This window comes from Aedes albopictus, chromosome 2 (assembly GCF_035046485.1).
Source record: "Aedes albopictus strain Foshan chromosome 2, AalbF5, whole genome shotgun sequence".
NCBI lineage: Eukaryota > Metazoa > Arthropoda > Insecta > Diptera > Culicidae > Aedes > Aedes albopictus.
Genome location: NC_085137.1, coordinates 89,654,216 through 89,676,736, shown reverse-complemented (window position 1 = coordinate 89,676,736; position 22,521 = coordinate 89,654,216). Strand labels below are relative to the sequence as shown.

Sequence of the window (22,521 nt, the reverse complement as noted above, 5' to 3'; positions counted from 1 at the left end):
CAGTATATTCCAATCAGAAGTTTTGCCTTCTTTTATTTAATAGCTGTTCTTCCTAGCTTTACTGCAGAAATATTCATTGACTACTTGTGCTTAGTGATCGTCCCCTCTTGGAATGATAGGTACCTACGGATTGCACTGTATAAGTAGTAATTTCGTTTTGTTTGCTCATATAATACCCAGAGATTTGTCCTTCCCTAATTCATAGACTGCTTGACTTTATTAACCCTAGTAGACAATCACGCTGAACGTGCACAACGTCATCATGGCGCGAGAAACCTAGCACCTTAGGAGGGTTAAATCGCTGTAATGATTGGAATTCCAAATGACAATATTTGAATCAATGATTCATCCTTCTTCTACCCATGGGCTGCTCTTTCAAGATATATTGGTGTCCGCATTTAACTTCAATAAATACCATTACTTTCTATCTTTTATGTTTAATACTTATCTTTCAAAAATGTTTTTTTTATTCTATTATTTTCATCGGAATTTTAGTTGTCGATCACTTTTTCATGTCTCAAATTTGTCTTGTCTATTTAACCTTTTGTCCTGTTCGACCTATTGTCCATTTGACCTTTAGTTCATTCGACTTTTTGTCCCATTCGACCTTTTGGCCATTCGATCTTTTGTTCCTTCGACATTTTGTGCCTTCGACATTTTGTCCTTCGACCTTATGTCTTTCGAACTTTTGTCATAGATTCTTAGAGGCATCCAACTGAAACCCATGATTATACTTTTAAACGCATGGAAACTGCAGTGAATCCTTTCTAAAACTCGTCCGAAACTCTTCTGAATACCCCTAATACCAAAAACGCTTTGAAACTCTGAAACCCAGAAACTCCGCAAGACTTCACCTTCCAATATTTAAGCCATTCATCGTGCTCAAAATCCTTAGCAATCTTGAATTCCGTTTAGGTACTAAATTTATCTCATTAAGGTCTGTCCTAGGGTCTGTCTGTTTATCACGACGAGGCTGTTTCGTGTCAGCCATAACTAACCCAACAAACATTATTGATGAACAATGGATGAATAAACCGCTTTTACGCATAATTAAAAATTTATCCAAATAAGCTGTTATTCAGCTTCTTCTTCTTCTTCTTCTTCTTCTTTATGGCTCGACGTCCCCACTGGGACTTGGCCTGCCTCGCTCCAACTTAGTGTTCTTTGAGCACTCCACAGTTATTAATTGATGGGCTTTCTTTGCCTGCAATTACATGAATTTGTGTATTGTGAGGCAACTACAATGATACACTATGCCCTGGGAGTCGAGAAAATTTTCCCGACCGGAACGGGAATCGAACCCGCCGTCTCCGGATTGGCGATCCATAGCCTTAGCCACTAGGCTAACTGGAGACCCCCTGTTATTCAGCTATCATTGTTATTTGTGAAGGAGCTGTCACTGTTACTTAGGAAGCACGTCATGTTTGTTAAACGTCAAAAGAGAAAAACATCGAAAAGCGAAAAAATGGATTTCCTTCAACCCTACTCAACATGATGACCTAGACAGGGTGACTGAACGTGCACTACGTCTTCGTTGTGCACCTAGCTTAACATCTTAGGAGGGTTCAAAGAATAAAGAACTCACTCTAGGTTAGATTACTAGTTTTAAACGTTTTGTTCCTTTCGACGTTTTGTCATTAAACCTCGGAGTTCATATCGTTGTTGAAATCTATACACCACTTATATTAAGCCATCTTTTGTATAAAACCTATTTGGTTGAAATTACTGCTAATATGACGTTTTCTCACTACCGCCATCTGCTCAGTGGGTTTGCGAAACACACCGTAATTAGCATTGCGCGATTATGCTTTTGTGGCGATGATTTTAATCGCACATTGTTCCAAATGATACGTCTGTTTGTCTGTGCCTGTACTTATGTTCAAAGTACGTTTTAAACACAAGTACGAACATATGTATAGTATACATGTACCGCTCGAGACGAAGCGGGAATCGACCGTACATAAAAGAAGATTCTCGAACGACGACTGACAGTTCGGCACCACCCGTTTACCAATTCGAAGGCCACTTCGGGTTTCATTTTCGGTTCAGTTTTCGTTTTGTACTGCGGTACCACAGAGAACAGACATCGGGCTAGAACAAATTTCATTCAGAAAGTTGTGTAAGGACTTGAATTCTTACTTGAATATGGATGCCAACCAATACACGATGAAACACTAGCGCCGCCAAACACCAAATTGCCAGTCAGTCAGTGGTGAATTGAAATATTTCAAGTAGTGAATTACATTTGTATGGGAAACGCTGTTGCCACACTTGAGTGTAGAATTAGCATAAGTTAAAATACACAAAAAAAACAAAAAAAAAGCTGTTGCCACTTGTGTTGGCGATGAAATATTCCTTAAACAAAATTCAGATCGGATTTGAACGTCTGTTCTCTGTGACGGTACGAACACAAGTTTTGTACTTCTGTATATTCTTATAGGAAGGCACCTTGATTTAACACAATCTTTGCCAAGAAATATACGTCTTAAATATACAATTCTGAAAAAGTTTCGTTAATATATGATTTTTCCCACACAACGGTTTACGATATGTGGTTGGCTGGGGATAGAAGAGATATTGTATCTGATGATGCAAACAATTCATGGAGGTTTAGCCATGATATAGTGACTACAACAACGCAACGAAGTTAAAGTGATTCGTATGAATTTCTGCACGAATTTATGCTGGCCTGATTCCTCTCACAAAATTTTACGTTTGAGCGGAGCGGCACCGTCCAAACTTCAAAATTTTCTGTAAGAGGAAGCAGGCCAGCATAAATTTGTACAGAAGTCCATTACTCAGTGCTCTGACGTAACGAGGAGTGGTGTCGAATCTGACTAATGATTAGTGATTGCTGAAGCGCAAGAAACCATGGATAGGAACGACATGTTGAAGTTTCAAGCATCTGTCAATGGTAGAATGGGGTTTGATTTGATGTTTCTTCTCAGCTCAATACTGGCAAATTCAAACGCTTGCTCATTTCTTGAGCAATTTCTTGCCTGAATTTGCCACGCATCGAAATAGGCCAAGAAATTTCTCGACCTGACCTGCGTACTATCCATAAAAGATCATTCAGAATTGGTTTTAGGATTTATCAAAATTTTCCTTTCAAAATTCAGGTTTCTCCATTTCTTTAGATTTTCCTATGATAATTCTAACAAAACTATTTTCTGAAATCCCTTCAATTTTTTTTTCTAATATTCCCCCAGAAATTCCTTCTGGGATCCTTTAGAATTGTTTTCTTAACATTTTTTTCCAGGATTTTATCAGAAGTTCTTTCTGGTAATTTTTAAAGAATTGCATCTGGTATTTTTTCAAGAAATCCTTCTACAACTCTACAAATCTTTTCCATTAGTTCTTTGTAAAATTCCTGCAGGAGTCCTTGTTTATTTGGGCACAGTACAAGTTTCTTCTGGAACTTTGATAAATACCTCCAAGAGATTTGCTGAATTCTTGGATTTTATTCAGGATTTATTACTGCATATCCCCCAAGAGTTTCTTATGGGAATCCTAAAGGAGTTTATTCTTCGAAATTCCAGGAGTTAATGCTAATCTGAGAGCCCTTTCTGCAAACTGTTCAGAAGTTCCTTCTCGAGTCCTCCTGATGCTCCTTATAGAAATCTTCAGGGAAATACTTCTGGAAAACCTCTAGAAGTTATTCCTTAAGATCATCAAGAAGTTCTCTGTGGAGATCCTAAAGTATTTCCATGAGAGATTTTTTTCTTAGAAGTTCCTTCTAGAAATCCTGCAATAGTTCTTACACGTAATCCTGCAGGATTTCCTTGTTGGAAACCTTCAGATTGGATTAGATTCATTTTGCAATTACTTCTGGGTACCTTTAAGAAGTTCCTAGAAAGCCCCCTAATTGAATTCCTAGATTCTAGACTAAACTCCTGTTCCCTGGAGAAACTAGTTGCTCACAGACCAAACTCCTAAATTCTCAAAAGAAATTTATTAAGAAAGCTGAAGAAATCACAGAAGGCATACATGGTGGAATCCCTAGCAGCAATTACTGAAGAAATCCTAGATTGATTTTTTGAGTAACGAAAGATGAAATCACTGATAAAAAATCTCTATGTATTTTCAGTTAGTCAAGTGTATAAGGCATCCGCTAATCGGGAGACGGAGGGTTAGATTCCTGTTATGGTTGGGAAAAGTCCCGAATACACTGAAACTTCTGTTTATGCGATTGGCCGGGGGTGCATAAATTAAAAATGAGCATAAATTAAGTCAGGGCTTCAATAAGGGAATCGTGTTTGCGAGAATAGGTATTTCTCCTGGGTATTTAAGATGGACCAAGGTGATTTCCAGGACATTCCTAGAGAGCCAAAGGGGGTTCTGAGGGGGTTGTTTCAGGGGATTTCAGGAGCCTTTTAAGAGTATTCCGTCAGGTTTCGTAGGCGTTTTAATGCGATTGTGTGGATTTCAGGGGCGTTTCAATAGTATTAAGGAAATTTCAGGGACGTTTCAAGTGACTTTGATGGAAATTAAGTGGAGATGGACCTCAGGAGCCTTTTGAGGATGTTACAAGGCATTTCAGAGAATTTCCGGGGGTTTCAGGAACGTTTTACGGTGGTTCCAAGAGGTTTTAAGGACGTTTGAGGTGTATTTCAGGGTTTTATTTCGTAGCTTTTTAAAGGCATTCTAGGGGGATTTCAGGGGCATTTCGAATTGATTATGATGGATTCAAGGGCGTTTCAGTGGAATTGGATTACGGTGCTTTTATGGGGCGTTTTGAGACAATTAAAGTCAGGGTCGTATCAGTGGGGTTTCAGGAACACCCTTAAATCCGGATTTCCAGGACATTGCAATGGGTTTATGAAGTTTTCAAGGGCGATTCAAGGCATTCCGGGAGCGTTTCAAGAAGCTCTAAGGGTTTCTGGAAGTGGCTTTAAAAATCCTCCGAAACTTCCTGAAATGCCACCGAATCCCCCTAAACCCTCCCACGGACTTATGTAACGCACCTAAAACCATGCTTGCCTCCTAAGTTGGCGCCTATGTATGGGACTCACGATCTAGGCGATTTGGTCCGCCAAAGCTCCACTCGTCAATGACTCATTGACAATGAGGCAGCATTAAATACTCTAATAACCTCGGCATGATGCTTGCTTTTACCGATGCTTGCTAGGGGAAGGGCAAGTAAGGGGAATGGCTTTATTGTTGTTCACACCCCACAGTCATCATGGGAGTTTATTAAAAATTCTTTCATGGATGCATTGTCTCAAGATTAATTTCAAACTATAGGGGAACTTAGGTATTTTCGGTAGTTTTGTTCTCTTCGTCATGGTGTTTTTTAAACCTGTTGAATCCAGAGTTGGCCCCAAATCCTTCCCAACCAAGCTGAATTATATGGCCAAGTTTCAGGCAACTCGGCCGACAAAAACCCTCCTTAACGAAGAGAATAAACCTGCCGATAATACCCTTTGTCCCTAAATAACAAGTTCGAGAGAAAAAAAAAGAATTGTTGACGAATCAGATAGTAACAAAGATGGAACATATGTACTTGAATCCGAGAGGTTTCCGAGGCTTTAACGGGTTTAACGGGTTTTCGTGAATCTCAGGGGACTTAATAAAAATGAAATACTGTGGTTTGGTCAAGAAATAGAATAGTTCGCCGTCATATATTCCCTCTTGTGAACGACTATGGTCGCACAGATCTAGTTCGCAGGCGTTCTCATCTGTATGTTGGTGAGTACAGAAATTTCCATCGTTGGTCTTATTTCTGTTAAGGTGCATATACAGTTTTCAACTGTCGCTAGAACTTTTTTCCAGTACTAAATCCAACCAGCCATAGTGAACATATTCGTTTGCCGAAAAGAATCCGTTCAGTGAGTGCTCATTGCTCACCTTTCGCCCGGCCTGATCAAAAATTCAAATGATACGCGCCCGTTGGAAAAGCAAACACGCACCCCCAATCAGCCCCTGTGCTCACGATAAACCCGAAAGGTGTTGGATCTGTGTGTGACGCGCGTGAAAGCGTACCAAATCGTGAAAGGAACATTATACCCAGCTCCTACCGCACGCACCCAGCCAAACGATCGAAATGACGAAATTCACTCACCTTTTATGTGCGGTACGCATATTTTCTAGAACATTAAACGAAGCACCTTAGACGGGCGTGGGTGGTGCGGCGGCGTTTTACCGTGGCACAAACGACTTGGACGCGGCCCTTGGAAAAAACGCGTAATCCGTCCTGGGCCGTGCGGTGTTTTGACGGTTCGCCAGTTCGTTATGCTAATTTATTCGTCTTAAAAGGCGTTAATTAATGGAATTATAATATGTTCACAGTGTGGGCCCACCCCGAGAGACTGGACTCCGAAAGTGTGCCCCGAGCTGCATAATCAGGTGCCTAAATACGACGACCTCAACGATGACGGTGCGCTTTAGCTGGGGATTAGGTTCGACTGAACCGCGAAGGGACGGTTCATTTAGGGAAACCACTTCTAGCAGGAATATGAATAATTTTCAGCAGGTTTGAAATAGTGGGACAAGGAGTTGACGTTCTGTTGTGGAAAAGTTTGTGTTTTGACACTCTGTTGACAGAATGAGTGACATACAGCTGAGTTTAGTTGCGAATACGAACACTGTTCAAAGGATTGTATATCCCGAAAAAAACTGATTTTTCCGTAGTGTGAAAATAAATTAAAGGGTAGAGGAAGAGTGGAAGCGTGTTTAACTTTAAGGGACTCAGAGTGACTTTATTGCTTGTCGAGAAACCCAAGAACTCCCTTGAATACATGATATTCGATCAAAATGTGACTTCAATGACTATTACGAGTTTCCAACATTTCCCTTTAGTATGGGTCATCGAATTTCCAAACGTAACAAGTAATTTGAAATTTCTATGGAACACCCTGAAGGCCCCTGTAAAGCATTTGAAACTCCCTTCAATTTCTTTTAAAATCCCCTGAGGTGCCCTAAAACCTTCTGAAACCCTTTAAAACCCCTTAAAACGTATTGAAACTGCTCTAAACCCTCTGAGGTCACCATTAACTCTCTTGAAGCCCGCTGAAATCCCATGAAGCACCTTCTTATCGTTCTATACGCTCCCTGAGACAACCGAGAATTTCTTTTCAAACTTCCCTTGCAATGCACTGAAATTCCCTGTAGTCCCATGATACGTCTTGAAATGCTGTAAAACCTTTCTACAGCCTTTTCAAAGATCCTGGAACCCACACTGGCTCTCCTGATGCCCACTGAAAGACCTAAAACTGACACTGACTGACATCTCCTGGAACTCCTTGAAACCCTTCTTAAATGCTTAGGAATATCTTTTGAATATCCGGGTGCTGCTCACCATGAAACCTATATAAAATTTCAAAGAAAATTGTCGTACACCTATCTGATACCATTCGAAACTCTCTTGAAAGTCCCCCGAAACTCCTTAAAATCCAATGAAACTCTCTGATACATCTGAAACTCTCATAACCTCTCACAAAGCACCCTGAAAATATCTTGGAATCTCTCTGAAGCCCTTTTGGAACTCCCCTGAAAACCCTTGAAACCTCCATTACATCTCCTGAATTCCGGGGAACCTGCTGAATGTCCTCTGAATCCGACTGAATCTCCTTCAAATTTACTTTTCTTTTCTACACCAACATCATATTTCAAAGAAATCTCATTTAAGTAAACAATTAATTTCTGCACCCCAACCTCCACTTAAACGTAGGGTTGTATGTCAATAAAAAAAAAAACAAAATTTTAGATTCCGCATCTAATTTTAAAGTTGTTCCATCACATATTTTAAGAACCTTTGATGTCTTGTTATCGTTACACCAATGCCACCCACCTTGCAACCCCCCTGAGAGTAAGCGTTCAAAACCTAATGCTACACCATCAAATATCCATTCTAATAAATTCAAACAATTTACCATGCGTTTCCCTCACCGAAGCCTCGTGGTGCATCAACTAATAATAACACTTTCCCCCTCGCGTTTCTTTCGCAGATATCGCCGACCTAACGACGGCTATCGTTTACCATCGGCACTCATTGAACTCCCGCAGAGTGGAAGAAATGCCCCATACCGGTAAGTGGAAACGGCTATTAGATTATCACCGTAATCACTGTGCCGGCAGTAGGTAGTAGGTTGAAACGCCACGGTGCGGTGGCTGCCGTTTAGCTACTTCGTGACATCGATATCAGCAAGTCCTTACGGTGGATGGCCATCGTTCTGGGTTCGATTGCTAGGGGGTTATCCCCCGATCAGAAGTGGAGAGAGGCTCTCTCGGGTTGTCTAATCTGTTTAGCGCGATCAACTCATCGCCGCTTGGCAACTGCGATTACACAAACCGACCAGGGCTATAAATAATGCTTCTCTATGCCTTTTTAATATGATTTTAATATTGGTTTAGTGCGGGAGGGAGATCTTGCGCAGTTGTGCCGACAGGCTGCATCGTCGCGTCATCTTCGCTGAGGAAGCTTATGATTAGCGAGGAATATAACAAGAGGCTGGAGTTGACGGCGGGTGACGCCAGGAACAACTTGATCTCCCGGGTGCTCGCCATCCGGAGAGTTGATAACACTTATTGGATGATGGTGATCATAATCGAGAAGTGATTTCCCGCGGCGCGTTCCGTGAAGAAATGGGTTGATGGAGTTTGCTGCACACTGACTGAAATGGATTGTGTATTGTGGTTCTAGTGGAAAAAATGATGAATAATCAACTAATTCATCAAGTGTACTGTAGAGTATCGTTTAATCAAAGATGTTGTTATGACCAAGAAATCATTCTACCGATCCCACTGTCCCTGTCCCACGATGCCACCAACGAATGTTCCGATCCCGGGCGGCACATTTGCGCTCATGTAGTTAGCAAGTGATTGCCAAAGCACGATACCCATCGATACATTGATGGCTGATCATCATAATCGGGCACGATCATTGCACGGTACGCGCTGTGAACTGGCCCCCGTTCGGATGCCGGCCGCGGGAGTTCGACAGCAGCAGGTCTACCGCAGTACGATGGAAGCACAGCGCAGTGTTTCCATGTTGTTTCACAGCGGCAGCAGCGGTGGCGGATCGGGTTGGAACGTATTAAAATGCAATTTCAATCGAACTACTCCCCCCGAGATATTAACGCAGCAGCAACAGCAGCAGCAGACTTTGAAGTGCGCAGTGCGATGAAGTGCGCTCTTCATTGGACGATAAATTGTGATTAAATTGAAAAATAATACGCTTAACGCGGTCAAAGCGGTGGTACTACTGTAATAAAATAATCACCGTACAGGGGTTCGTTGAGGTCGGTCAAGTGCTTGGCACAGATTTTTATCCAAGCTGAGATACCGCGCTGACTGGGTTACAGGATCAGTTGGGCTATCGGTATCCGGATCTTAAAGATCACGATGGCATGGGATATTAGTTTAGTGAATTTTTTTTTATCAGAAAAAAAACGGATCACTTAACTTGGAGATTGACTTTCTAAAAATACGATGGAAATGCACAACTAGGCACACGTTTCTTGATTGACGAAGTTTTTTTTTCTTCTCTAAGCAATGTGGAAAATGCTGAAACGGCAGAAGAGACTACTTTCCCAACCTAACCCTAAACCGTACCCATTGCCGTCAGGAACGTATTGCTACGAAAAGAGGCTAGTTTTATGGTACAAATTTCCCAGATGGAGGAGAACGTATCTCTGGCTGGAGCCTTCTATTTTGGGCACTTTTCTGCTGTAACTCAATCAATTTTGCACCAATTGACACGCGCTGAGATAATCGTGTAATGTGTACACAATGTCAAGTCAATTGGTTGGGAATGTGACGCGATGCGAAGCTAATGCTGTTCACATCCTTTAGTTTAGTTACCTGATCTAGCAGCTATGGACTTCAAGACTAGCTCTTTTAGGAGATCACCAAGGTATGACACAGGCGTATTGGCAACTTCCAAAGTGACCTTACCACTTCCTATGTCCTCGGAGGGTAAGGCAGGGTTGAAATCACACCTGTATTTGCGCTGCACTAACAATACCATAAACAGATATTGCGTACACCGCGGTTAGACCTCCCGGCAAGTAAAGCTTTATGCGCTTACATCGCAGAAGGACATGCAAACATGGGTTTCCACATCTACCCCAAATCTGTGCAATGGGCTGCCAACTGTCCGATAAAATGGTCAAGTTCGATTGGCACCGGCATAGCCAACTTCCCTTTGATTTCAACTGACCAACCGCTCCTCAAGTCTATGGGCAATATGCGATGATTCGAAGATTAATCCTAAAACATCTTTATACACATTATACACATGTATACACATTCTCTGGACAAGGTTGTCCAGAGTCGTGTCCCCATCACATGAGGCAAGCATGTGGTTACGTACCATCTTAAGCTAAGTTTCGTGTTGCCAAGTAGAGCGCTCAAGTAAAATTCCTCTTTTTCCGCAAGTAATTTTGACAACTGATCCAGTATGGGGAGAAACGTTACTTTTCCTTACAGAATAATAGCACGGACAATTTTTCCGCGCGGAAAAGTGACAGCTCCATTTGATTCGCACGGGAGGCGTTACAAGTGTTACACTTTTTTCCCTGCTTGCCATCTGCGAACCGCATAAGTAATTTTGAAGCGGAATCATTACTTGAGCATTACTTGTCCTATCTTTTTACACAGTACGTACGAAGTTGAAACTAGCCATTAGTATGGAACACGCGAAATGATCTGAAACCTGCGCTTTTCGGCATACTCCCAAGCACTTCCCGATGATAATGAAATTGCATGCACTAATCATCGCCTTCAGCACCGATTTCCGCTTGTTCACAACAACCACCTCAGTTTTGTGGTGAGTCAATTCCAGTTTCCTGGAGCTCCAGCACTCCGACATAACCGCGAACAAATGGTCTGCTTTTTACTTTGCCTTTTCGATCGATTCACCGCAGACTTCCAGCATAATTTCGTCAGCGAAGCAGACGATTGCCACACCCACTGGGAACTACAACCTCCACCTTGTCGTTCCATAAAACCGGACCCTGGATGGAATCTTGCCGAACTCCTGAAGTTAAGTGCAAATATTTTCGACTCACCTCAGTATATCTTGTATACCAGTACTCGATTCAGGAAGTGGCTTCCGGAACCATTACAGGTACTCGGGTATACCTAGATTTTGGAGCGCACTAGCGGGAGGTGTCCATCATATCTATCTATCTATCTATCTATCTATCTATCTATCTATCTATCTATCTATCTATCTATCTATCTATCTATCTATCTATCTATCTATATATATAAAAATGAGTTTGAAGTCCCTTTGAGGCAACAAAACTCATGAACGGGTGAACCGATCAGGATGACTTATGCAGGGTTTGATTCGTATTCATGGTGGTTGTGTTTATCTATCTATATATATAAAAATGAGTTTGACTTCCCTTTGAGGCAACAAAAGTCACGAACGGCTGAACCGATCAAAATTAATCTCGCATGGTTAGATTCGTATTCATGGTGGCTGTGTTTATACGTAAAAAAAGTTAGGAAAATGAACAAGAAATGTAAGAAAATAGTCAAAATGCTGATTTTTTATGACCTGGGAAGGAAATCAGCACGATTGAATTGAAACCAATCTAGAGTGCGGTGCTATTTTGAGCTCAACAGTTGTCAAACCACCACAAGACGGCAAGACAAAGTTTGCCGGGACAGCTAGTATGTAAAAAAAGTTAAGTAAATGAACAAAAAATGTAAGAAAATAGACAAAATGCTGATTTTTTTATGACCTGGGAAGGAAATCAGCACGATCGAATTGAAACCAATCTAGAGTGCCATGCTACAATGACTTTAACAATTGTCAAACCACCACAAGATTGGCAAGACGAAGTTTGCCGGGTCAGCTAGTGCTAAATAATTAACGTATTTCTTACATCGAGGGTTACTACCTACTGCACAGTAGTGATTCGCTTCCTCTTACGCTGTAGGGCTATCTTCGCAGTTAGCTTAGATAATTGAAACATAGATATGCAACTTCGGGAAGAAGCTGGCAACAAAACAGCAGCGCCTAACTAGGAGCAACGGCAAATGGGTGAACTAGAGTTCATCTAGTGTCCCTGCGCATTTCCCACAGAAAAAAAAAACACTCAAACAGAACATAGCATGCCAACAACTATCAACCGCAAATGCATTTTTTGTTTCATGAGGTTGCAACCAGGCTTTCCAAATGTACATCCTTCTCGCAACAGCCCGCGCAAGGCTGAGTCGACACTCTCTTATGTGTGCAGACCATCTCTCTTTACCGTGTGCAACACCATCAGTGAGAAATGTATCGCCAACAGCACGCACACGCATGAGCGAAAGATGTATTGAAACAGCCGCTGCTTCGGCTGCTTGCCTGACGGTTGCATACTCGAGTCGTATCGAGCCGAGTGGGAAACGTCGTCAGTATTGTTGGCCGCATGGCGATGACAATCTTCGGCTAACCAAGCCAGCTGTCGCGTAAAGGGTGTCATAGGCTGTCACGGGAGCACATGGCTTAACGCTAAAAGTTATTCACAAAATATGTGCTCAATAAATATTTTTTTACAAACATGATATGCCTTTCACAAGATGCCCCAGGGGCGAAAAAAAGTTTGTGCCAGCGTTTGTCAAAATTGTAATCTGGCTAAAATATACTACTGATGTGAGATTCAACTCTCTTTTATATTGAAAACATGGCAGTGCAATTCACATGCCAATAAAAATAATGCTATACAAAATACTCTACTAGAATAAGACTTACAGGTACATATTCTCTATTTGAAAAAATACATAATATATGAAACGCGTCGATAATTTTGAGCGTGCGATATACCACGATACTCGACACGTTCAACAGAAGTAAAATGCTCGGGCCGAGCGCAGCGATTTTCGTCACTTCGTGTCCAGCCAACGAGAGACGGTTTGGGCTAGAGCCGAGGTTGTCATCGGCGAACGAACGCACAGCGAAAGCAGACGGTGTGAGCAGTGCCCGACAGTGATGTTGTAGGTCGCATGAGTTTTATTCTGTGGGCTGTCATGAACCATGCATTCACAAGGCTGTCATGGGAATAAGAGTGTGACAGCCATCAAAATGCTATCATGATGCGGTACTTTTGGGAAGCCTGGTTGCAACAGAATCACACCGTTCAATTGAGGAAATGGTGAGATTACTATTACTTTTTGAAGAAATGCCCGGGGGATCAAAAATGGAAAACAGACGTGGGGATCGTGCGCATAGGAAGTGTTTTTCGGGCTGCTGATAAATCGCAACTTTTTCGATTGATTTCGGTTGAATCCGATCGCGAAAAGTGAGTAAATCGCGGAAGTACGTACGCAATCGTCGTAATTGGGTGGCGGTTAGTGATGGGATGTGAATTTGAGCCGGAAAAGTGAATCTACAATGTCCATTTGCAGTTGTCCCCGCAGTGAGAAAATGGAGGAAGAAAAAATGCGGACACGGTTGTGTTTGTATGCGTGAGCGCAATTTGCCACAGCTGAAAGTGTAGTGGTGCGAATGGTGCTGGTCGGTCGGTCGTCATCGAAAAACACGGGAGTAGCGAGATTAACCCTTGCATGGCATAGTGGTTGTGGTGGGTGGGGGTGTTGTGCAGCAGTAAATAAACCATCCACACATATGCTAGTGTGAACTGGTGCTGAGCCGACTGTTGTTTTGCTAAAGTGAATGAAAAATGAGTGTTCGTGGAGAGAGTCAAGAGATCGTATGGTATTATTGAGAAGAATGTGCTCTGTATGTGGTGGTAATGATCATCATGATGACTGCTGACGAAGATCTGTTGCGGGTGCGGTGGAGATTGATGGTGTGTATATGTGTATGATACTGCTACATGTATATGGCTGAACCAACCGACGTCTGCCACAGCGGGGGAAATGGTACCTGTGTGGTATCAGGCTGCATCAAGACGGAGCGCGGAAGGTTGGGAATCTGAGAATCATAACTCTCAGACACGTGAGTACAAGTATGTGTGCTTGGTATGAATGAATGCGTATTTACAAGCGTGCAAACTATGTTGGTAGGAAGTGTCGGTCACATAATGCTAGGTATGTACAGGTATGTAGGGATACACTTAGTGATTTTTAAATTTTCAATGAGTTATAAGCGGTAAAATGAAGCGAGACATTTTTGGAAGTATAGGTCAATTAATTACGATGATCCTATATCATATTTCGTTGTACCAGGTTGCGTTAGGGAAGACACCAACTCGTACACCATGGAGAGGACGGTCAATAACAAATACAAAATCAAAATTGACTTGATGCCCGGCGACGGGAATTTCTCGTTTTCTGCAATCGTGCATCACTTGACGGAGTTGCATACTCATACTCCATACTCATGCAGTATTTCACGAGGCCGTTTCGGTTATGCGCAGGGAATGTGTGAGGCACCTCTACCAAGGTACTTACAGAAACCTTATCATAACAGAGGCAATAGAGAGAGGAGATTCGTGGCCGGAAGAGGATAGGCATGACTCGATCGTGTCAAGTTATTTGCATAGCATTAGACAGAACGGCGTATGGGCAGGGTCAGAGTCGATAGCTGCAGTCCGAGATATCCTTGGAGTAACAATAAGAGTCTTTTCGGTCGAATCTAGTCCACTAGTGTTCGAGGGTAGAGCTGGAAATGAGACGATCAATATTTTCTATAATGGGGTAAACCATTACGACAGTGTTCGAGAGGTTAAAGAACTAATTGGTCAGGGCACAGTTAATCGAATAGATCAGGATTCCTCCATGGGGCATACAGAACTAAGTGGAAATGATGGTCTTGCTAACAACGATATGGTAGATTGGGAAGATGACTGTAGAGTTCAATTCAGATACTTTTTTGATGTATCAGGCTCAAGTACGCCCGCCTTGAAGTATTTAATATCACCAGCATCATCAGAATCTCTATACTATGCGATTACTCACCAACTTCTGAATACCCTGGTAAATAGGGTAGAATTTAAAAAGAAAATGGAGAGCATCGTTAACGTTTCTTCCAACTATCTACATCGAAATCAGGAATTTGTGAAAATGAGGGCAATATCAGCATATGAGAGCATGAACCAAATTAATCTTAGTTTGTCAGATTATAGTACAATATTAGTTATTGTGAACACATGCTCGGTAGCAGTGAAATTGTACGATCAGGGCGGCTCAATCATCATTTACTTAAATTAGCTGCTAAGTACAAGAAAGGTTATAAAAAGCAAGGAAGACCATCATTCACTTGGCTCGACGTCATTCGACAAAATGTTGACAGGTTTGGAGATCTAAGTTTAGAAGAATGGGAAGAGTTAGCAGAAGACAGAGAAAAGGTTAAAAACAAAATCAATGAAATTTACGAATTAGCGGGATCCTCGGATTCAGATGAATAAACCATAGGAAGGTTGAGAATAAATGTGCGTGTGAATGAGTTGTGTTCTACTTTATTTAGTAAAATATTGAAAACCTTAAATAGTAGAGTTTTATGTATTTCCTTGCTGTGCATGCATCACTCCTGTATGCTATTTATATTTTTATTTTGTGCAATAACATACTCTCTTTCAGGAATATCAAGGTAAGCTCATTTAACAGATTTGCAAACTGCCTACGAAATACCAACTGCGCTCTAAACTGTCGTGTAGAGCTCCTCGTAACAATCCCACCCTACTAACACAAATTCCCTTTCCTTAGCGTTTACGGAGATAGTTTGGGTGCCCTGTATCGTCCGAAGTAAACGTTAAACTAACATTCCTACCCTTTCCTAGCGATTGTAAGGACGTGGCCAGGTATACAATGTGATGCTTGTTTTGACCAACTATAACACGTAGAAAAATGCGTTAATCCCAAACGTTATTTTAGCGACAATACGTGTTACTTTTCAAAACCTATAGAGCTGAGCATTGTATAGCCACCCACGATGTGTACAATCGCCTATGCTATGCTATGCTATGCTATGCTATGCTATGCTATGCTATGCTATGCTAAATGCCCGGGGGATCAAAAATGTAAGATATCTAACTGTTCTACGTTGTTATGAGTGGTCGCGGTCAGTATACCAAACGCTGAGCCAAACTATACCTGCCGTGGTAGCTGAAAGAGGGACCAAAAATAGGGAGAGCGTGTGGATTGCTGGCTCGAGGAGAGAATGGTCATCCTCGTGGTTATCTATACCGAAAGTTATAGATTTGATTGCAATACCTGTGAGCCAACTAGCCATGCTCAAAGAAATAAAGCTCACCTCAAGCTCCCCGGAAATTCCAGCAGTGTGAGTTTAATTAGAAAAGACCTCTGGTAAAACCGAACGTTGTTGCGGGTCCTATCCCGGAAGTGCCAATAGCAGTTCTCACGAGGTTCAAGGGCATCTACAGTTTGCCAGCGTGATTCTATCTCTGCCATACGGGGGGAGCCTCACTTTAACGTCGAAACGCCTATTATTTGCCGGCCCTGCGTGGGTCGGCGGCACACCAAACGGTATCACTACTGTAGTTTCTGTTGCCGCACTTGTCCAACAATCGAGCACCTATCTTGCGGCCGTGACTCCTCGTACCATCTAGTCTTGTTACAGATGGCAGGTGGCAGAATCAGAAGCAAGCACCTCAGCACTTCGGTCGGTTTGCTCTATCTGCGGCTGTACGTCATCGCCATACTATCCGAACCACCAACACCAATCCCATTGATCGGATATTGTAAGTCGTCAGATATTATTATCCTTCAATCAATTTGATAGGTTTTCACGATCCTTAAATGTCTCCGCGTCGAACGCCCTGAAACCGGAAGCCAAAATTTCCAGACCATGTCATCCAATAGGATGTCAACAATAAATGAAAAAACAATCGTTGTGCGCTGGTTACCCAAGGTTACCCGTAACAATCATAAATGCGCGCGCCACAAATTCTCAGCGCAGGCTAGTGCGCAGGGTGACTAAGATGAAAAATGCGCACTCCATTTCAACTGTATGACATTCAGTTGACCCGTCGACTAATAGATGGCACAATCATCGTTGTTGCCGCCTGAATACAAGCACTGATGGGCAAGTGGGAAATCTATGTATTAATTATCTATGCAGTTAGTGACCGACAAGACAGTGTCCACGATTGGCGCCTACTAGTCTGATTAGATCTTCTTGTGTATATTCACCGCTGTGTCTAGCAAACATATTGGTCGTTAGAAAACCGGAAGGTTTTCCCGTCTAATAGGACCAGGTTGTGCCAAATTTTCGGGACGACTCCCTCGTCAAAACACTTCTACAGAAGATCTGAAAGTCTTGGAAACCTTTGCAATAGTTACTTCAAGGCCAGGTTTGTAATTCTATCCGGACCTGAAACCTCACCTAAGCTAAGGGGCTGTCCATTAATTACGTAAGGGGATTTTTGCCATTTTTCGACACCCCCTCCCCTTCTTGTAAGATTTTTTGTATGACAACCCAAATTTTTTTGTATGGCGCGTAAGATTTCTCAAAACCCCCCTCCCTCCATAAACCCTTACGTAATTAATGGACAGCCCCTAACTGCCATCCTTGCATGTTTCTTACCGGGTGACCTTCTCCTCATTACCACCCCAATTTTCGACGGTCCCATGATAGGAGGCCAATGACATGGGAAAAGGTCCTCGATGATCCTCTCCAGCATTTCTGGAGACTGTAGGGTGAGAATCATTGTACCTCGTGTCTAAGGTATCACAACCTTATGGGCGTCAGCCCAGGGGTTCACATTTGCACTCTGACAGAGGCCCTCATAGTAGGTTTTCTTGCTTACCCTTATCTCGTTCTTGAGCGCAACTTCGGCAGCTCACTCGTCACTATCAGTACGCAATCGCTGTATCCGTCGGCATGGACATAAGTTCATTGATTCATTTATTAAGCTTACATTGCAATCATAATAAAACTGAATCAAAAATTCTTTGCCACAACACTCGGTAATGGAACTCAAAAAATATACAGGAGTTAGAGTTTTCCCATTTTTTTACATTTTCCTATATAAACCGTGTCCCAGGCTAAGATGCAGTCCTCCATCCTCGGCCGCGTCCCACACTTGTCAGATCGTTCTGCAGCTATGGTCCGCCCACCTTGCATGCTGCACTCTAGGTCTTCTTGTACTATCAGAATCCCTTGCGAACACCAGTTTTGCAGGGTTGTTTTCCGGTATTCTCACTACACGCCCCACCCATCGTATACTTCCAGCTTTTGCTACCTTCCGGATGCTAGGTTCGCCGTAGAATGCAGCAGGGTCGTGGTTCATTTTTCGCCGCCACACACCGCGTTTTCCTGTACACCGCCGAAGATCGTCCTTAGCACGCGTCGTTCGAAAACTCCGTGTGTTTGCAAGTACTCCTCGAGCATAGTGTACACTCCTAAATAATAAGGAATTTACACGTGACGTAAACCATCAACGTGCGTAAACATTTCATGACTGAATGGCAAATTTAACTCAATTTTACATCCATCATGTAAGTTCGAGTTGGTTGCACAAGATGTCAACAAACCTATCTGACCAAAAAGGTAGAAACAGTTTTACATTTATCGTTTGTCTCACAACTCGGTGATACAGCCGAAAGGTATAGTATGTGCCTCTCAATCAGCGGACCAGAGTTCGAATCCAGTTCATTATTTTACTTACATATGTTTTATCTCTCGCTTCGGCTTTAGCGATTGCTAGCTCGACTTTATTTGTTATAGAAGACGTCAATTTGTGTCAAACGTGCCGCTCCTTTTATGTGCATCCAAGTGAACTTCAATTTACATTATTTTTTCTAAGAGTGTAGGTCTCGTTTCCTTATAATTCCTATATATTCCTATAGAGAACTACCGGTCTTAACAGCGTTTTGTACATGGTACATTTGGCTCGAGGGTAAAATTTTGAGAGCAGATTCTTGTGGGCCCGATTTCCACTGATGATGCGCGTTCGTATTTCGCGACCAAGTAACGTTGTCGGCCGTTAATAAGACCTCGAGGTAGACGAAGTCCTGCACCACCTCGAAAGTGTCCCCGTCTATCGTAACAGTGTTGCCTAGGCTTGCATGTCGTTCGTGGTTGCGCCTGCGAGAATGTACTACGATTTCTACGCACTCACCGTGAGTTCGACCTTTGCTGATTCTCGTTTAAGGCGAGCGTACAGCTCTGCTACCGTTCCAAATGTTCCAGCAATAATATCCATGACATCCGCAGAACAGACAAATTGGTCGGATTTAGTAAAAATCGTGCCTCGGCTGTTACGTCCGGCACGTAGCATAACACCTTCCAGGGCGATGTTGAACAGCAGACATGAGAGGCCGTCGCCTTGTCACTGTCCCGGCGAGATTCAAACAAGCTAGACATATCGCCCGAAACCCTTACACTGCTTCTTACACCGTCCATCGTCGCTTTGATCAATCTAGTGAGCTTCACGGAGAAGCCGTTCTCGTCCATGATTTGGTGACATAAGTAAAGCCTGCGCACTTTAGAATCGGTACACTTTCCACCGGCTGCCGCTCAAAAACGGTGTCACTTGGATAAAAGTGTTATTATAAGCAATTGAAGCTTATCTATTGTAATTTGTAGGGAAAATATAAAATTTGCTGTTTTTATATTTTAGATGAACTATTGATCTGAATTCGTAAATAGTGCCAGTTTTTTCTGCACACATTGAGCAAAAACCAATCATTGTCAGATTCAAGATTTGTGTAGGAATATATAATTATCAAACCCACCAATTACGCAGGATAGAATAGTTCTTGTTATTATGATTGTTGATTAAGGGAGGTAAATATTCCATGTGTGTTTTAAAATTTCCAATATAGCTATGGTTAGCCTTCGAAGGGTTTTATGGAAAATCAAAGACTTGCATAGATATTTAAGGTCAAAAAAGTTGTTTTCGTATAAGCTTTAGTTCGCAAATACGCATACGGAAAGGATACTATACGAATAGTATTGGTATACAAGAAACCAATGATTTGATGCAGAACAATTTAAATAATCGTGGCTCGAAAGTGACGGCGAGCAGAGTCCGGAGGCCAACGCGGTGGAATACAACGCACTCGGAAATTCGGAAACGACAGTATACGGGGAAAACAACGGAACTCGTGAAATCACGATATAAAACACGGACACTTTATTGAAAAGTTAAAAGAAAAAACGCATTACATACAGGGGATGGCCAAAATGTTTGGGATAGGCAACTTTTTTTTCTCTCACAAAAAAGTTCAGCATGCTATAACTTTTCATAGAGCGCATCAAAAAATCTCAAATTTTGACTGTTTGTCAACCTATTATATGTGCATCATTGGTACAAATTTGGGCTTGATTGATTAATATTTCGCAAAGTTAGAACCGTTCGGGTAAAACACCTTTTTTAGACAACGCATTTTTGAGCTGTCATATCTCGGAAACCAGTAAACCGAATTGAATGAAATTTTGAACGTATACTAACAATATGTAAATGCTTCACAAACTATTAAAACATAGATACTTTTCAAACGTTGAAAAAAGTTATCATGGATTGGCACTTTTTGGACTTTTCTCGAAAAAATGTAATTTTTTTACATTAATGTGAATAAATTTTAGTGTTGATATCCAAAGATTTTCCACTTCTGTTCTCAAATTATCTCTAATCAGATATATTAGAGCCTATTTAGATTGAAGGAAAAACACATTTAATAATTTTTGTGTGGTATTGTAGATTTGACTTATTTTCCTCTATATGGGTAAAAATCTCAACCCGATATAACTTAATTCGCCGTGAGAAAATATTACATTTTATAACGTCGTATTGAGTATCAATAAGGGGATTCACTAAACAGTTAAAATTGCTGCGTATGCCATGATTTTCTGTTATTTGAAATGTTTCATGGAATTGCGAATGAAATAATCAAAGATTGCCTTGGTGATCGCGACGTTTAATCAGAATAAACTTCAATAAGCAGTTTACGCTGTTAAGTGAATCCCCCTAATATATTGTTGATAAACGTTAAAAAATTCATTCAATTTGGTTCACTGGTTTCCGAGTTATGACAACTCAAACATGAGTTGTCTAAAAAATAGTGTTTTACGCGAACGGTTCTAAGTTCGCGAAAAATTAATCAATCGAGCCCAAATTTGTACCAATGATGCACACATAATAGATTGACAAACAGTCAAAATTTGAGATTTTTTGATGCACTCTATGAAAAGTTACAGCATGTTGAATTTTTTTTGTGGGAGAAAAAAAGTTGCCTATCCCAAACATTTTGGCCATCCCCTGTAACAAGCCCGTTCGATAGTCTAGATAGAACTGAAGTATGTCGAGAACTGTCAATCAGCAGTATACGCAAAGAAGATGATGCGTACGGCATATACGCATACACGGGGTAGGACTGCAGAACAGCGCAAAGTACAGTGAAGAGGTACACAATGCACCATTCCACAGAAAGCTGTATGGACTATTGCTGACGAAATTCATTGGATGTGTTTTGATGCATCAAAATGATGGCGTGAAATATCTAACGATTTTTTTTTAATGAAACTGAATCTACACAGAAGTTTTTTATTTGGGATCATAGCATCACATCTACAGTTCCACAATCTATATGGTTTTCAGTGTTTTATCCATGAAAACTGTCTTATTTTAGGCTTGTTATGAGGAGTTAGCCCAATGACTGTTAATTTCCGACTACTGTGAGGGAAAACTGCTAATAATTCCAAAAATAATCCAGGTTTCGATATGAATTAAGTTGGGCCACTTGAATTGGGGAATTGTAGATCCAAAAGGGCCCATATAGCCGAGGCGGTAAACGCACGGGTATTCAGCATGACCATGCTGAGGGTGACGGGTTCGATTCCCGGTCGGTCCAGGATCTTTTCGTAAAGGAAATTTCCTTGACTTCCTTGGGCATAGAGTATCTTCGTGCCTGCCACACGATATACGCATGCAAAATGGTCATTGGCAGAGGAAGCTCTCAGTTAATAACTGTGGAAGTGCTCATAGAACACTAAGCTGAGAAGCAGGCTTTGTCCCAGTGAGGACGTTACGCCAAGAAGAGAGAGAGAGAGATCCAAAAAACGATCTCAGGAAATATTTTTTCATAAAAAATAGTTTGAGTAAAATTATGTTTTGAATATAGCGCGAATGGACAATAAGGGTATAAGTTTATTATGGTCTTGTGTACCATATTTGTCAAGAGTTTAATGTCGTAACTTGTTTTGAGCATACGTTTGATGAGTATAGTTTTGTTTCTTGTGGAAATATCAGCCCGTAAGCTGTGAAATTTGAAAATATTGGCGATCATTGGTTTGTGCAGAATAAAATGGCATAAATTTCACAATCAGGTCAAAATTTTATCTTGAAAAAATAAAAACTGATTTTTTTATATTTTTCCTACAAAAAACAATAAAAAAGCTTCATTTGCTTCTTACAACATTTTTTTCTAGGTTAAACCGTTTTTGGTCTGCAGCCGGTAGAAAGCGTACCGATTCTAAAGTGCGCAGGCTTTAAATTATGTCAAACACACAAGGATACGCTATATGTTAATTTCATATAAGCGCTCGTTGGTGCATTCTTCCATTGAGTTCTTTAGATAATTGTTTGTTTCCTTTGAACATTTTTTTAGGGATTCGATTTTTTTTTAGATTTTCTCCAAGAATTCTTTGAGAAGTTATTT

At 41.5% G+C, this 22,521-nt stretch overlaps 1 protein-coding gene across 1 annotated transcript in view; it reads left to right on the top strand.

Annotated features, from left to right (window-relative positions):
- The window catches only part of LOC115254947 (paired box pox-neuro protein), a 174,174-nt gene that overhangs the window by 63,414 nt on the left and 88,239 nt on the right, over nucleotides 1–22,521 (top strand). Inside the window, exon 2 of the mRNA XM_029852606.2 lies at nucleotides 7,947–8,027. Within this exon, the coding sequence (XP_029708466.1) occupies nucleotides 8,015–8,027 (13 nt within the window). The 5' untranslated portion in view covers nucleotides 7,947–8,014. The remainder of the gene's footprint in view (nucleotides 1–7,946; nucleotides 8,028–22,521) is intronic.